Source organism: Pristis pectinata, chromosome 21 (assembly GCF_009764475.1).
Source record: "Pristis pectinata isolate sPriPec2 chromosome 21, sPriPec2.1.pri, whole genome shotgun sequence".
Lineage (NCBI taxonomy): Eukaryota > Metazoa > Chordata > Chondrichthyes > Rhinopristiformes > Pristidae > Pristis > Pristis pectinata.
In genome coordinates, this window is record NC_067425.1 from 935,510 (window position 1) to 951,853 (window position 16,344).

The following is a 16,344-nucleotide window of genomic DNA, read 5'->3' on the forward strand; positions in this document are numbered from 1 at the left end:
ATTCAGGCCCTTCGGCCCACAAAGCTGTGCCGAACATGTCCCTGCCCTAGAAATTACTAGGCTTACCCATAGCCCTCTATTTTACTCAGCTTCATATACCGATCTAACAGTCTCTTGAAAGACCCTATCGTATCCGCCTCCACCACTGTTGCCGGCAGCCCATTCCACGCACTCACCACTCTCTGAGTAAAAAACTTACCCCTGACATCTCCTCTATGTCTACTCCCCAGCACCTTAAACCTATGTCCTCTTGTGGCCACCAATTCAGCCCTGGGGAAAAGCCTCTGACTATCTACCCTATCAATACCTCTCATCATCTTATACACCTCTATCAGGTCCCCCCTCATCCTCCGTCTCTCCAAGGAGAAAAGGCCGAGTTCCCTCAACCTGCTTTCATAAGGCATGCTCCGCATCCCAGGCAGCATCCTTGTCAATCTCCTCTGCACCCTCTCTATGGCTTCCACATCTTTCCTGTAGTGAGGCAACCAGAACTGAGCACAGTACTCCAAGTGGGGTCTGACCAGGGACCTATATAGCTGCAACAATACCTCCCGGCTCCTAAATTCAATTCCCGGATTGATGAAGGACAATACACCATATGCCTTCTTAACCACAGAGTCAACCTGCGTCGTCACTTTGAGCGTCCTATGGACTCGGACCCCAAGATCCCTCTGATCCTCCACACTGCCAAGAGTCCTACCATTAAGACTATATTCCGCCAACATATTTGACCTACCAAAATGAACCACTTCACACTTATCTGGGTTGAACTGCATCTGCCACTTCTCAGCCCAACTCTGCATCCTATCTATGTCCCTCTGTAACCTCTGACAGCCCTCCAAACTATCTACAATACCCCCAACCTTCGTATCATCCGCAAACTTACTAACCCACCCCTCCACTTCCTCATCCAGGTCATTTATAAAAATCACAAATATTAAGGGTCCCAGTACAGATGCCTGAGGTACACCACTGGTCACTGACCTCCACTCAGAATACGACCCCTCAACACTTTCCCCTTAGTTCCCCCTAAACTTTTCCCCTTTCACCCTAAAGCCATGTCCTCTCGTACTTATCTCTCCTAATCTAGGTGGAAAGAGCCTTCTCACATTAACTCTGTCTATACCCCTCATAATCTTAAAAACCTCTATCAAATATCCCCTCATTCTTCTATGGTCCAAGAAGTAATGTCTTAACCTGTTTAATTTTCTCCTGTAACTCAATTCCTGAAGACCCAGCAACATACTAGTAAATCTTCTCTGCACTCTTTCAATCTTACTGATATCCTTCCTATAGTTAGGTACCAGAACTGCACGCAATACTCCAAATTTGGCCTCAGCAATGTCTTACACAGCCTCACCATAACATCCCAACTCCTATACTCATTACTTTGGTTTATCAATGCCAGGATGCCAAAAGCCACCTTTACAACCCTGTCTACCTGTGATGCCACTTTCAAGGAATTATGTGTCTGAACTCCCAGATCCCTTTGTTCCTCCACACTCCTCAGTGCCCTACCATTTACTGAGTATATCCTACCGTGATTTGTCCTTCCTAAATGCAACACCTCACGCTATAACATTATAAGAGGCAGAGAAAGGGTAGATGGTTAGAATCTTTTTCTCATGGTGGGGGTTTCAAAAACCCCACCATGGTTTGAGCGGCATAGATTTAAGGGGAGAGGAAGGAGTTTTATAGGGGATCAAAGGAGTAGGGTTTTTGCACAGAGTAGTTGATACCTGGAATGCACTACCAGAGAAGGTGGTGGGATCAGATATAGTCACTACGTTTAAGAGATATTTAGACAGGGTATGGCCCTAACGCAGGCAAATGGATTTTGGCGTCAATGGGCGATAAGGTCGGCATGGATGTGGTGAGTCAAAGGGCCCGCTTCCGTGCTGTACAATTCTGATGCTGTGATTCTGAGGGGTTCTAATCAGTAAATGTGCTCAACCCCAGCTGACAGGCGAGTTGATGACCCATTTGGCTAAACCATACATTACATTTTAAATGAGCTTAAGTTCGCATCGGATGCTCAAAAAATCATATCCTAAATAATTGTACATGCTTCTGCAAACATGGTAGATGATGTGTTCAATTATCCAGAAAGGCCTATTCACAAATTGCAGCAATTGGAGAGAAGAGCATGATTTTACTCTTGTTTTACAACAGGTGGTCCAATAGCAACCATCCAGGACACAGGTTTAACAAGAGGTAGCCCAATAAGCAAGGTTTCTGCAGAACCACCCTCCTACCGGGGCTCCATAACTCAGGTATGTACTATTGTCTCATTCCTATTGACCTCCTGCGATGATTGTGTGCTCTGGCCTGACCACAGGAAGGTGGAACTGCAGGAATCTAATAACATGGAATCCATAGAGACCAATCAAGATCTCTAACCCAGAGGTTGAGTTGAAATCCATCAGAACAAATGTGAAGTTGAATCCAGTAACCTAAGGCCTCACGCCAAGAACAGAACAGGCAGACTTTTCTCCAGCTGGTAGTCTCTGACACAGCAGCAGAAATGCAGCCTCTGCCAGAGCCCTACTTCAGGTTTCTGTCAGCAGGGAAGATTAGCTGTTGCTTTTGCAGTTTATGGAATGTCACAATTGCAGCAGTGGGAATCCTGCTCTGCTCTTGATGTGACACCTGTGGCAGCGAGAGTTGCGAATTGTACAGTTTTGTGCATCAGGCAGATGTGCCATTAAGTATTTGTAAAATGGTTTCCTGCTCGATATCAGCCTGAAACTACAGCACAAAGCCAACAATACTTGAACAGAGCAGGCGAATGAAATTCAGAACAAAGAAATTCAAATAGGAATCCATTCTGTTCGCAGGGCACTCCGGGCCTGTCACAGCAGGGCATAGCTGCAGATACACTGTTGAAGGGAGCAATCAGCAAACTGGCCACTGAGGAGTCGGGGAGCCCTGAGCAGTCCCGGGAAGAGGCAATGTCAAAAGGTCATGTCATCTATGAAAGTAAGAGTGGTCACATATTGTCGTATGATAGTAAGTTCATAGTTTTTAATTCTTCTTTGTGGCGCGGCTTTGCAAAAGCTTCCATGCAGTTTTATCACATCCACCAAACTTCCCGCTTCAGACTGAAATCTCATTCCTTTGCACGTACAATATGCCAAGTGGGAATGGGGTCAAGGCATAAGAAATAGCTAGCAAGGGTAGCCATTCAGCCCTTCGAATCTACTCTGCCATTCAGTGAAATCATAGCTGAATCATTCTTGGCCTCAACAGCAATCTTCTGCTGTCTCCCAATACCACTTCACTCCCTCGAAGTTCAAATATCTATCACTTTGAATAGCAGAGGCATGGAATATAGCCTCCTGTTTCTCTATTACTACAAGGTTCTAGAGAGGTAGGAACTAATGTTCCTTCTGAATGGTTTGAATGCAAAAATTTTTTTTGCATGTGTTCATTGATTCCAACTAGCTGGCAGTATGAGGATGCTGAGAGGCTGCAGGGGATATAGACAGGTTACATGAATGGGCGAGGACACCGCAGATGGAATAAACTGTGGAAAAATGCAAGGTCATTTGTTTTGGTGGGAAAAAAAAGGAAGGCACGGTATTTTTTAAATGGTGAGAGATCATCTCTCATTCTTCGAAATTCTGAAGAGTAAAGTCCCAGATGGTTTAATGTCTCCCTCCACTGCAAATATCATTTTCCTTAGACAATGAAGACCAGCCCAGTGCACAATATTCGGTATCAGTATTGGTTTATTATTGTCACTTGTACCGAGGTACAGTGAAAAGCTTGTCTTACAAACCGATCATACAGGTCAATTCATTACACAGTGCAGTTACATTGAGTTAGTACAGAGTGCATTGATGTAGTACAGGTAAAAACAGTAACAGTACAGAGTAAAGCGTCACAGCTACAGAGAAAGTGCAGTGCAATAAGGTGCAAGGTCACAACAAGGTAGTTCGTGAGGTCATAGTCCATCTCATTGTATAAGGGAACCGTTCAATAGTCTTATCACAGTGGGGTAGAAGCTGTCCTTAAGTCTGGTGGTACGTGCCCTCAGGCACCTGTATCTTCTACCCAATGGAAGAGGAGAGAAGAGAGAATGTCCCGGGTGGGTGGAGTCTTTGATTATGCTGGCTGCTACACCAAGACAACGAGAGGTAAAGACAGTGTCCAAGGAGGGGAGGCTGGTGTCCGTGATGCACTGGGCTGTGTCCACGACTCTCTGCAGCTTCTTGTGATCCTGGGCAGAGCAGTTGCTGTACCAAGCTGCGATACATCCAGATAGGATGCTTTCTATGGTGCATCAGTAAAAGTTGGTGAGAGTCAAAGGGGACAAACCAAATTTCTTTAGCCTCCTGAGGAAGTAGAGGCGCTGGTGGGCTTTCTTGGCTTATTGTATTGAAGGCAGAGCTGTAGTCAATAAACAATAGTCTAACGTAGGTGTCTTTACTGTCCCGATGCTCCAGAGCTGAGTGTAGGGCCAGGGAGATGGCATCCGCTGTAGATCTGTTTTGCCGATAGGCGAATTGCAATGGGTCCAGGCTGTCTGGTAGGCTGGAGTTGATGCGTGCCATGACCAACCTCTCAAAGCACTTCATGGTGGTGGATGTCAGAGCCACTGGTCGATAGTCATTGAGGCATGTTACCTTGCTTTTCTTTGGTACTGGGATGATAGTGGTCTTCTTAAAACAGGAGGGAACCTGAGATTGAAGCAGGGAGAGGTTGAATATGTCCGCAAATACTTCTGCCAGCTGATCAGCACAAGATCTGAGCACGCAGCCCGGGACACCATCTGGGCCAGGTGCTTTCCTCGTGTTCACTCTCCAGAAGACTTACCTTACGTCCTCCACTGTGATCACAGGTTCAGCTGTGTTGGTGGCTGTCAGGTAGATGGTGACAATCCACACCCCTTTTGTTCAAAACACGCATAGAATGCGTTAAGTTCATCAGGAAAGGATGCACTGTTGTTAGCTATACAGCCCAACTTTATCTTTGTAGCCTGTTATGGCATGTAAGCCCTGCCATAACTGGTGGCTGGTCAGGGACTCTATTTTGAGTCGGTATTGCCTCTTGGCATCCCTGATAGCTTTCCCAAGGTCATACCTCGATTTCTTGTACAGGTCAGGATCACCAGATTTGTGTGCAGCAGTCCTCTCCTTCAATAGGGAGTGGATCTCCTGGTTCATCCATGGTTTCCTGTTTGGGAACACCCGGATTGTCGTCTTTGGTACACAGTCCTCCACATACTTGCTGATAAAGTCTGTGATGGTGGTGGCATACTCATCAAGGCTGGCAGCTGAGTCTTTGAACATGGACCAGTCACATAAGAGCTCATCTGCTTCCTCAGACCAGCACTGCACGACTCTCCATACCGGATCCTCCCGTTTCAGTTTCTGTTTGTATGCAGGGGGAAGGAGCATAGCCTGGTGGTCAGATTTCCCAAAGTGAGGACGAGGGGTGGCTCAGTGGTCAAGGGTGTTGGTGCCCCTGGTGGAGCAGGAGATGTGCTGATAGTATTTTGGTAACACACTCTTGAGGTTGGCCTGATTGAAGTCCCCTGCGATGATGAAGAGGGCCTCAGGGTATCCTGTCTCAAGGTTGTTGACCACGGAGTATAGCTCATTGAGTGCAGGCTTCATGTCCGTCTGTGGTGAATTCCAGATGCAGTTTCAGAAGGACCCTATGTAATTGAAACAAAATGTCTCTACTCATGTATGCAAATCCTCTTAAAATAAAATATTTTACCTTTGTATATTTCTACCAAAATAAATGATCTCATATTTTTCCTTATTCCCTCTGCCACGTGCTTTTGCCATTCATTTAGCTTATCTATATCATCCCTGATACTTTCCTGTATCCTCCTCACAGCCCACATTGCCTGAAAATGACCCACTTATTACTGCTCTGTTTTCTACTCATTAACTAATCTTCAGTCCACACCAATGTATTACCCTCAGTGCCATGCAAAATAATTTTGTTTATTAATCTCTTGTAACACTCTTTTGAAAGCCTTCTAAAATTCCCCTCTCCCACCACACTTTCTTTCTAACCATCCCCTATACTAGATGCAATATACATCAGCCAATTAACCTACTAACCAGCATTTCTTTGGCACTCCAGACTGACACTCACACCAGAGGTGACAATCCATGTCCATTGGGTACATTCCTGATTAACATTCCATGCCTATTGTGTACTCACTCATCTGGACCAGACTACTTGCCTAATGAATTCTCACTCATTCCTGACCTATTAGATGCCCACTCAGTCCAGACTTGAACCTTCACACCCATTGGATATTCACTCACTCCATGCTGGCACTGCATACCTCTGGGACCTAACTCCAGGCCAACTCTGCTGCTCCATGCCTATTGGGTGCTCACCCACACTGGACTGACACTCCATGCCTTTTGGATACTTGCACATTCTAAATTGATACTCCATGCCCATTGGGTAGTCAGACTCCAGACTGAACCTTCGTGCCCATTGGAATCTCATTCCACACTGGTATGCCATGCCAACTGGCTGCTCACTCACTCCAGACTGATGCTTCATGGCAACTAGATACTCACTCCAGAGCACATTACTTAGTTATTGAGCACTCACTAATTCTGATGCTTTATATCCATTGGTAATCTCCAAATCCATACCAATCAGATGCTCCCCTAGCCCAGCCTGATGCTCCATGCCCATTTGTACTCCCTAATTCCAGATTGACACTCCAGATGCTTGCCTACTCCCTATCGGTACTACCTGGAGGCTCACTTGGATACATGAGGTCTTGACCACCTATTTCAGTGTTAACTTTTTACTGCTTAAAACTGTTTGATTAAATTCCATTTGACAGTGGGATCTTGATGTTTACAGACATGCATGCATTTGCATGAGATCCACAGTAAATCTTTGGGGTTGATAAGATGCCATTCTACAAGTTTTTGTCTTCCTTTCACCTGAACTTGTTCTTCATCCCGTCAGCTGCAAAGAATGTACGGGAGGGCACAAGAAGTCCCAGAACAGGCCTTGAGCTCCACGGAGTCAAGCGGAGCTACGATATCATGGAAGGTGGATTAAATCGAGGACTCCCAGTACGCGAGTCCCCAGTGTCTGCACCATATGAAGGTACAACTGTGGGCAGTCGCTGCTGACTCACAGCTTACTTTATGCTCTGTATTTTGCTTGAAGTTTAATCATAAGGATCTTGCCACTGATGCTTCAGTTCCAACATCAAGAAACAACCTTTCTGAAGAGATAATGTATCCTGGCTCCAGCCTGCCTCCAGCTTAAAATCGTCCTCTTGACTAGCTGGTGTCTGGATGTCTTGTGTGCTTATGTTCTGTTTACATGGTTAAAGCCTTAGGATGAGGACTGATCTAGTTGAAAAATAATGTTTCCAAGGTTGTTTTGGTTCAGTCAATTATGTGAACTTCCATCCATGAGGGAAGAATGTGTAATTTTGATTACTTACCTGAATAGAAAGAAAACACCAGCTCAACCTCACAAATGTAATGGTGTAGTTTTCACTGCACTTAGCCTGTAGCTCTTCTTAGCTTTTTATAGAGTGAAACACTGAAGAACCAGAGGGGTCTTGACCAGTGGATGTGGAGAGGATGTTCCTCTTGTGGTTGAATCTATAACTAGGAATCAGTGTTTGAAAACAAGGGGGGGGGGGGGGTCACCCATTTAAGATAGCTGAGTGGAATTTTTTTCTCTCAAGTTCATGAATCTGTGGAACTCTCTTCAAAGGTTGATAGAAGCAGTGTCTGTGAATATTCCTAAGGAAGAGTTTCACAGGTCTTCAGGAATGCAGAATTGAGGTTACAGTCAGAACAGCAGTGATCTTATTCAATAGCAGAACAGGCTTGAGGGGCTGAGTGGCCTGTTTCTGCTCTTAATTCATATGTGTATTCCGTGTTCTGTTCTTACGATAATTGAAAAATCAATGCTGGTCTCTTCCATGAATTGAAGTATAAGGTTTAGGAGCAGAAGTTGAAATATACTAAAGATACTGAAAATACTCTGTTTCTCCAATTTCAGGTCTCATCAGTCGTGCAAGGGAAAGCCCTCATTTACCAGAATCTAAAGACAGAGCTGTTCCATCAGGGTCAATAATGCAAGGTAAAGCCTCTTTTATTCTTGATTCCTGTAAATCTGATTTCAACCAGAGCAGGGTGTCTTGGAATATCTGCCTTTTTGGGTTGTGAGGTTTGGGAGTTGGACTTCTTAAAATCATTTTTCCGGGTGTGGCTATCAGGCAAGATTAGCATTTATTGCCCATCCCCAAATTGCCGATGAGGAGCCATCTTCTTGAATAACTGCATTACTCACCAATGTTGTCAGAAGTTCCATGACTTAGGCACACCACCAGTGAAGGAATGGTGATATGTTTCCAAGTCAGGAAGATGTGAAACTAGGAGGGAAATCTTCAGTTAATGGTCTTGCCATGTGCTTGCTGTTCTTGTCTTCCTTAGTGATAAAGGTGATAGATTTAGCTGGTTCTCTTGGGGTAGTGTAGGCAAATACTGCAGTGCATCTGGTAAGTGGTATACAATACAGCCACTGTGTCCCATTGGTGAAGGAAGTGAATGTTTCGGCTGCTGAGTGGGGGTCAGATTAGGAGAGCTGCTTTATCAAGAATAGTGACCACTTCTTGAGTGTTGAAGCTACGCACACCTTATTCCATTGTGCTCTTAACTTGAGCCTTCTCACCACACCTTCTAGTCAGCAATTAGGGACGATGGAAAGCTTTGGGGTGTCAGGATATGACTTTTCTGCTGCAGATACCCAGCCTCTGGCCTACTCTCATCACCAAAGTATTAATGTGGCTTATCCAGTGGCATTTCAGTGGTGATCCCCAGGATGTTGATGGAGGGAGACTCAGTGATGGTACCTACTGTGAATACCAAGACTAGATGGACTGGAGAATCAGATTGTTCTCAATACAAAGATGCAAGACCTCAAAATTATGCAAGTAGGACCATGGGGAAAGAGGTAGAGACTTGGCTAACAGAACCAGAAGATGCAGGGAATGCACACAAGACAGGCAAAATCTGTGGAAAGTGAAACAAAGTTATCATAGAATCATTGAAACATACAGCACAGAAACAGGCCCTTTTGGCCCACTCGTCCTTGTCAATGACAATGTCTAGACTGCCCTAGAAACAAAATTGGCAACCTATCCTATCAATGCTGCTCATAAACCTGCACAAGGTCTTTCCTCAGCCTTTACATTCCAGTGAGAATAAACCTAGCCTATTCAGTCTCTCCTTATAAATACAGCTCTCCATTCCAGACAATATCCTGGTAAATCTCTTCAGTACCCTCTCTATTGCTACCACATCCTTCCTGTGATGTGGCCACCAGAACTGTACACAGTACTCCAAATGCGATTTAGCCAATGTTTTGTACACCTGCAACATGATGTTCCAACTCTTTTACTCCACGCCTCAGCCTATGAAGGCAAGTGTACCAAATACCTTTGTCAGCAAGCTATGGACTTGCAACCCAAGGTGTCTCTGTATATAAATGCTCTTAAGGTTCCTTCCATTTACTATATGTACCCGAATTTGACTTCCCAAAGAGCATTACCACACACTTGTCTGGATTAAATTCCATCTGCCAACTCTCTGCCCCACTTTCCAGCTGATCTATGTCCTGATGTATTCTTAGACAATCTTCTTTGCTATCTGACTCCACCAATTTTCACAAGATCACAAGACAAGGGAGCAGAAGCAGGCCATTCGGCCCATTGAGTCTGCTCCAAGGAAAAGGGAAATAGAAATGGGGAATGGAGGGGAAAACAAATAAAAAAATCCTATTCTAATCCCAATTTCTGGCCTTATCCCCATATCCCTTGATACCCTGACTATTTAGATATCTATCTATCTCCTCCTGGAACGCCCCCACTGATCTGGCCTCCACTGCTGTACATGGCAAGGAGTTCCACAAATTCACCACCCTCTGGCTAAAGAAATTTCTCCTCATCTCTGTTTTGAAACTGTACCCTCTAATTCTAAGATTGTGCCCTCTGGTCCTGGACTCACCCACCAAGGGAAACAGCCTAGCCACATCTACTCTGTCCTTTCCTATCAACATTTTAAATGTCGCTATGAGGTCCCCTCTCATTCTTCTGTACTCCAGTGAGTACAATCCAAGAGCCGACAAACGCTCATCATACGTAAGCCCTTTCATTCCTGGAATCATCCTCGTAAATCTCCTCTGAACTCTCTCCAACGTCAGAACATCCTTCCTAAGATGTGGGGCCCCAAACTGCGCACAATATTCCAAATGAGGCCTCACTAGTGCCCCGTAGAGCCTCATCAACACTTCCTTACTTTTATACACTATACCTCTCGAAATTTTCATGTTGTCTGCGAACTTACTTAAACAAGCCACCTACTTTCTCATTAAACACCACTACCCTCTGCTTTCTATCATCATTAATTTTGGATCCAATTTACCAATATGTTTTGGATCTCTTGTGTCTTAGCCTTCTGGACATGCCTACCGTGCAGGACCTTGTCAAAATTCTTACTGAAGTCCATGGCTATGTCCACTGGCTGCTTTCCTCTGAAAGGCCATCTATCCCCACACCACCTCTCCCCAACAGTATCCAAAGTGGTATACCTGTTAGGGACAGGCCTGCCAACCCTTCTTGGTGGTCACCATTTACTATGTGGCTGGACCTGTGGTGTGACTTACTGAAGCTCCTCTCTGTGACACATTTTGCCTCCTGTATGCTCCTTGGTGAGTCCAACTGACCTATCTGTTATGAAAGAAGCTGCAGCTGGACACACTTCCTACAAACAAAGTCTCTTCATCAGACCTTAAGTGTTAACTCCATTTTTCATTCCACAGATTCTGCTTGACCTGCTGAGTATTTCCAAAATTTTCTGTTTAGTTTTCAGATTTCCAGCATCTGCAGGTTTCTTTTTGATTTTTCAGTTGACCTTACAAAAGACCAGCACTGGTTCATTGGGATGAATGGCACCTTTGAATGGTGTAACAATTCTATGTCACTTCATGCTTCATAGAACATAAATGTTCATTTGTTTGTGACATTCGGTTAGGTACACCCAGAGCTTCCAGTGAGACCTACGAAGAAGGCATAAAGTACAGCAAGCAGATTAAGCGGGAAAGTCCACCACTGCGAACCTTTGAGGGGTCTATTACTAAAGGCAAACCATATGAGGGAGTCACCACCATTAAAGAGATGGGTCGCTCAATTCATGAGATTCCAAGGCAAGAAAGTCGTAAAACCCCAGAAATAGTACAGGGCACCCGATCAATTGTGGAAGGTTCGATATCACAGGTACTGTTTTTACATCTATGGTTTATCAAAGTATACTTCATATATTTATTAGATGTTTTCATGAAATTGATGAGTTAGTTATCTGTAGATCTAATTTGTAACTTCCTTTTACAAATGCAATTCATAGGACAGTTTGGTTAAGTTTTGATCTTGCCTCATTGGGTAGAATTGTCATCAAAGTTGATGGTTGTTGTTTCAACAACTGCTCCAAAACTTGTGCATAACATAGGCTGATGTTCCTATTGTGATCCTGAGGGCATACTGGGCATTCAAGTGAGGCTTCCTCTGCTCTATCAGTGCAGGAGTATCACCCTGGTTACTGTTTAAATGGCTCCATCAGAAACAGATTTTTTCTTTGTTTTAGTTTCTGTTTGATCCCTTGATGGGGTTAAATTGAAACCCAAACTCTTTAGAGGGATCTTGAGGATGTGAAAGTTGTTACGTAAATGGAAATTGTTCTTAAAAGTACGATAATAGGACATAGAACAATTACAGCACAATTCAGGCCCTTCAGCCCACAAAGCTGTGCCGAACATGTCCCTACCCTAGAAATTACTAGGCTTACCCATAGCCCTCGATTTTACTCAGCTCCATATACCGATCTAACAGTCTCTTGAAAGACCCTATCGTATCAGCCTCCACCACCATTTCCGGCAGCCCATTCCATGCATTCACCACTCTGAGTAAAAAAAAACTTACCCCTGACAACCGCTCTATATATACTCCCCAGCACCTTAAACCTATGTCCTCTTGTGGCCAGCAATTCAACCCTGGGGAAAAGCCTCTGACTATCTACCCTATCAATACCTCTCATTATCTTATACACCTCTATCAGGTCCCCCCTCATCCTCCGTCTCTCCAAGGAGAAAAGGCCGAGTTCCCTCAACCTGCTTTCGTAAGGCATGCTCCGCATCCCAGGCAATATCCTTGTAAATCTCCTCTGCACCCCCTTTGACTTCCACATCTTTCCTGTAGTGAGGCGACCAGAACTGAGCACAGTACTCCAAGTGGGGTCTGACCAGAAACCTATATAGCTGCAACAATACCTCCCGGCTCCTAAATTCAATTCCCGGATTGATGAAGGACAATACACCATATGCCTTCTTAACCACAGAGCCAACCTGCGCCGCCACTTTGAGCGTCATATGGACTTGGACCCCAAGATCCCTCTGATCCTCCACACTGCCAAGAGTCCTACCATTGACTATATTCCGCCAACATATTTGACCTACCAAAATCCTGAGGAAAGCGGGGGGCAAAGCTGCCAGATAGTTTTATTTACACTCACTTTTTATAGCCATACATTGTGGACCTGATTAGTAACCCTATAACCTTTAAATTTTGGAAGTACTACTTTATATTATTTATTCTAAGAGATAAGAGGTAATGTTAGAGATCTGGAGGAGTACAAGGCTAAAAGGAAAGAACTTAAGAAAAAGATAAGGAGAGCCAGAAGGGGACATGAGAAGGCCTTGGCGGGCAGGATTAAGGAAAACCCCAAGGCGTTCTACAAGTATGTGAAGAGTAAGAGGATGAAATGCAAAAGGATAGGGCCTCTCAAGTGCAGCAGTGGGAAACTGTGTATGGATCCAGAAGAAATAGCAGAGGTACTTAATGAATACTTTACGTCAGTATTCACCACGGAAAAAGATCTGGGGGATTGTAGTGGGGACTTGCAGCAGCCTGAAAAGCTTGAGCATGTAGATATTAGAAAAGAGGTGGTGCTGAAACTTTTGGAAAGCATCAAATTAGATAAGTCGCCGGGACCAGATTAGATGTACCCCAGGTTGCTGTGGGAGGCGAGGGAGGAGATTGCGGAGCCTCTGACGATGATCTTTGTGTCGTCCATGGAGACGGGAGAGGTTCCGGAAGATTGGAGGGTTGCAGATGTTGTTCCCTTATTCAAGAAGGGGAGTAGGGATAGCCCAGGAAATTATAGACCAGTGAGTCTTACCTCAGTGGTTGGTAAGCTGATGGAGAAGATCCTGAGGGGTAAGATTTATGAACATTTGGAGAGGTATAATATGATTAGGAATAGTCAGCATGGCTTTGTTAAGGGCAAGTCCTGCCTCACGAGCCTGATTGAATTTTTTGAGGGTGACTAAGCACATCGATGAAGGGAGAGCAGTAGATGTAGTGTATATGGATTTCAGCAAGGCGTTTGATAAGGTACCCCGTGCGAGGCTTATGGAGAAGGTGAGGAGACATGGGATCCAAGGGGACATTGTAGTGTGGATGCAGAACTGGCTGGCCCACAGAAGGCAAAGAGTGGTTGTTGAAGGGTCCTATTCTGAGTGGAGGTCTGTGACCAGTGGTGTACCTCAGGGATCTGTACTGGGACCCTTACTATTTGTGATTTTTATAAATGACCTGGATGAGGAAGTGGAGGGGTGGGTTAGTAAGTTTGCGGATGACACGAAGGTTGGGGGTGTTGTGGATAGTTTGGAGGGCTATCAGAGGTTACAGAGGGACATAGATAGGATGCAGAGTTGGGCTGAGAAGTGGCAGATGCAGTTCAACCCAGATAAGTGTGAAGTGGTTCATTTTGGTAGGTCAAATATGTTGGCGGAATATAGTCTTAATGGTAGGACTCTTGGCAGTGTGAAGGATCAGAAGGATCTTGGGGTCCGAGTCCATAGGACGCTCAAAGCGGCTGCACAGGTTGACTCTGTGGTTAAGAAGGCATATGGTGTATTGTCCTTCATCAACCGGGGAATTGAATTTAGGAGCCGTGAGGTATTGTTGCAGCTATATAGGTCCCTGGTCAGACCCCACTTGGGAGTACTGTGCACAGTTCTGGTCGCTTCACTACAGGAAAGATGTGGAAGCCATAGAGGGGGTGCAGAGGAGATTTACAAGGATGCTGCCTGGAATGCGGAGCATGCCTTATGAAAGCAGGTTGAGGGAATTCGGCCTTTTCTCCTTGAAGAAACGGAGGATGAGGGGGGAGCTGATAGAGGTGTATAAGGTGATGAGAGGTATTGATAGTCAGAGGCTTTTCCCCAGGCTGAATTGGTGGCCACAGGAGGACATAGGTTTAAGGTGCTGGGGAGTAGATATAGAGGAGATGTCAGGGGTAAGTTTTTTAACTCAGAGAGTGGTGAGTGCATGGAATGGGCTGCCGGAAACAGTGGTGGAGGCTGATATGATAGGGTCTTTCAAGAGAATGTTAGATCGGTATATGGAGCTGAGTAAAATAGAGGGCTATGGGTAAGCCTAGTAATTTCTAGGGTAGGGACATGTTCGGCACAGCTTTGTAGGCCGAAGGGCCTGAATTGTGCTGTAATTGTTCTATGTTCTATAACAGTGCAGTAGGTTGAATTAGAGCTATACAGGTCTCTGACCATCTCACTGCCTTGGCAACAGAGGCCAATTATTGGGAAATAATTGGAGAAAAAGAACAAAGTGAGCTGTAATATAAAAACCTGCATCAGGAGTGCAGGGAATTGATCCTGGAATCAGTGATTTGCTGATGGGCAGGCCAGGTATTCTCGTTACCTCACAGCTTCTGATAAAGCTGTGCTCAGTTGATATATGGCCCTTCCAATATTTTAGATGATTATATTAAGATTGATTACATTAATTAGCCAACAACTTCATTATCAAAGTAACATGTAACTACCTGGGTAGCAGAAGGTGAGTTAGATGGACTAGAGTCTTCAATTTGCAGCTTCTATGCTGACAAACATGTTCACAGAATGTATTTACTGTTGGAGATTTAAGATGGCAATTTGAGCCCAGATGGCAAATATTTTAAATCATAACTGAATTTGGATAGCTAATTAAACAATGTTGTACTACTCAAAGTGACTAAGGTCTCAAGTCAGAGACAATTCTTACTTAAAGAGGATGGGATTTGCATCATTCAATCGTTTAATTTCGAATCATTGAGTTTGTAAACTGGTGATGGGTCTCCCTTTTCTGGAAAAGTGAGGCTTAGGTGTCCAGTTTAAGGATCTTGTATCTGACATTATTGAATCTATGTTATAGGGAACCCCAGTGAAGCACGAGAGCCAGTCTGCCATTAAACATGATGTTAAGTCTCTGATCACAGTGGCAAGCAAACACCCACACCCCATGCATCAATTGGAGAAGATCTCAGAGGGAGTGAAGGTTATGGAAAGGAAGTATGAAGACATGAAACCCACTGACCAGCTAAGGGGTCGCCATAGTGCAGTGGCTAGTTCTGGGACATCAGTTCTCAGGTCAACAATGCATGAAGCTTCCAAATCTCAGCTGAGTCCAGGCCTATACGAAGATCCCAATGCAAGGCGGACTCCGGTGGGATATCCTGGCTTCATTACCAGGGGTCCACCAATGGTCAGCAGACCACAAGAAGGTAAACTCATACTACTAACATTGGCTGTTTGATAGTGGAAACAACAGGAAGTGTGTTGTATCTGGTTATTACTGAAGCAAATGTTGTACAGACAAATAGTGAAAGATTTTTTTTATATTCATCTAGTTTAACACATTCATTAAAATCTCACCTGTTCTTAACTGCTGATGCACGCATCCTTGTGTTCTGACATTGCAGGTGTTGCAACTTCAGGGAAGTCCACTGGCCCCGAAAGGAAAGCTACATTGGTCCCAGCACAAAGAGAGAACATGTCTGTCAAGTCTCCAGTCTCCGTAGTGGACCCGTCTGCAACTCTCGGCCCTTATGACTCTCTCCATGGCCGAGGGAACTCAGAATTCAGAGGTCATGTTCCTCTCCCCTTTGACCAGACAATGGCTTTCCACCGAGCATTAGACCCAGGTAAAACTGTTTGAAAATGGGAACTGAAAGATTCTACAATTTGGCCATATCTCTGCTTGTGGGTATTAGAGTGAAAGTTGTCTCAGATGTTCTATGGCTATTGGCTTGCAACATGTAGCATTATATTGAAAATATATCCTGAGATGGGGAACCAAACCTGTACGCAATATCCCACATGTAATTTCACCAAGGTTCTATATATTTGAGGCAAAATGTCACCACTCTTGTACTCAAATCCATTTGCAATACAGTCCAACATACCATTGCTCTTCCTAATTATGATTGGTGTGTAAGA

General features: G+C 44.6%; 1 protein-coding gene across 11 annotated transcripts in view; it reads left to right on the plus strand.

Annotated features, from left to right (window-relative positions):
* Nucleotides 1-16,344, plus strand: part of ncor1 (nuclear receptor corepressor 1) — a 288,134-nt gene that overhangs the window by 215,992 nt on the left and 55,798 nt on the right. For all 11 annotated transcript variants that reach the window (XM_052035511.1, XM_052035515.1, XM_052035517.1 and 8 more), the window contains 7 exons: nt 2,173-2,273; nt 2,838-3,009; nt 6,958-7,101; nt 8,017-8,097; nt 11,049-11,290; nt 15,281-15,629; nt 15,828-16,049. In XM_052035511.1, coding sequence (XP_051891471.1) covers nt 2,173-2,273; nt 2,838-3,009; nt 6,958-7,101; nt 8,017-8,097; nt 11,049-11,290; nt 15,281-15,629; nt 15,828-16,049 — 1,311 coding nt within the window. The remainder of the gene's footprint in view (nt 1-2,172; nt 2,274-2,837; nt 3,010-6,957; nt 7,102-8,016; nt 8,098-11,048; nt 11,291-15,280; nt 15,630-15,827; nt 16,050-16,344) is intronic.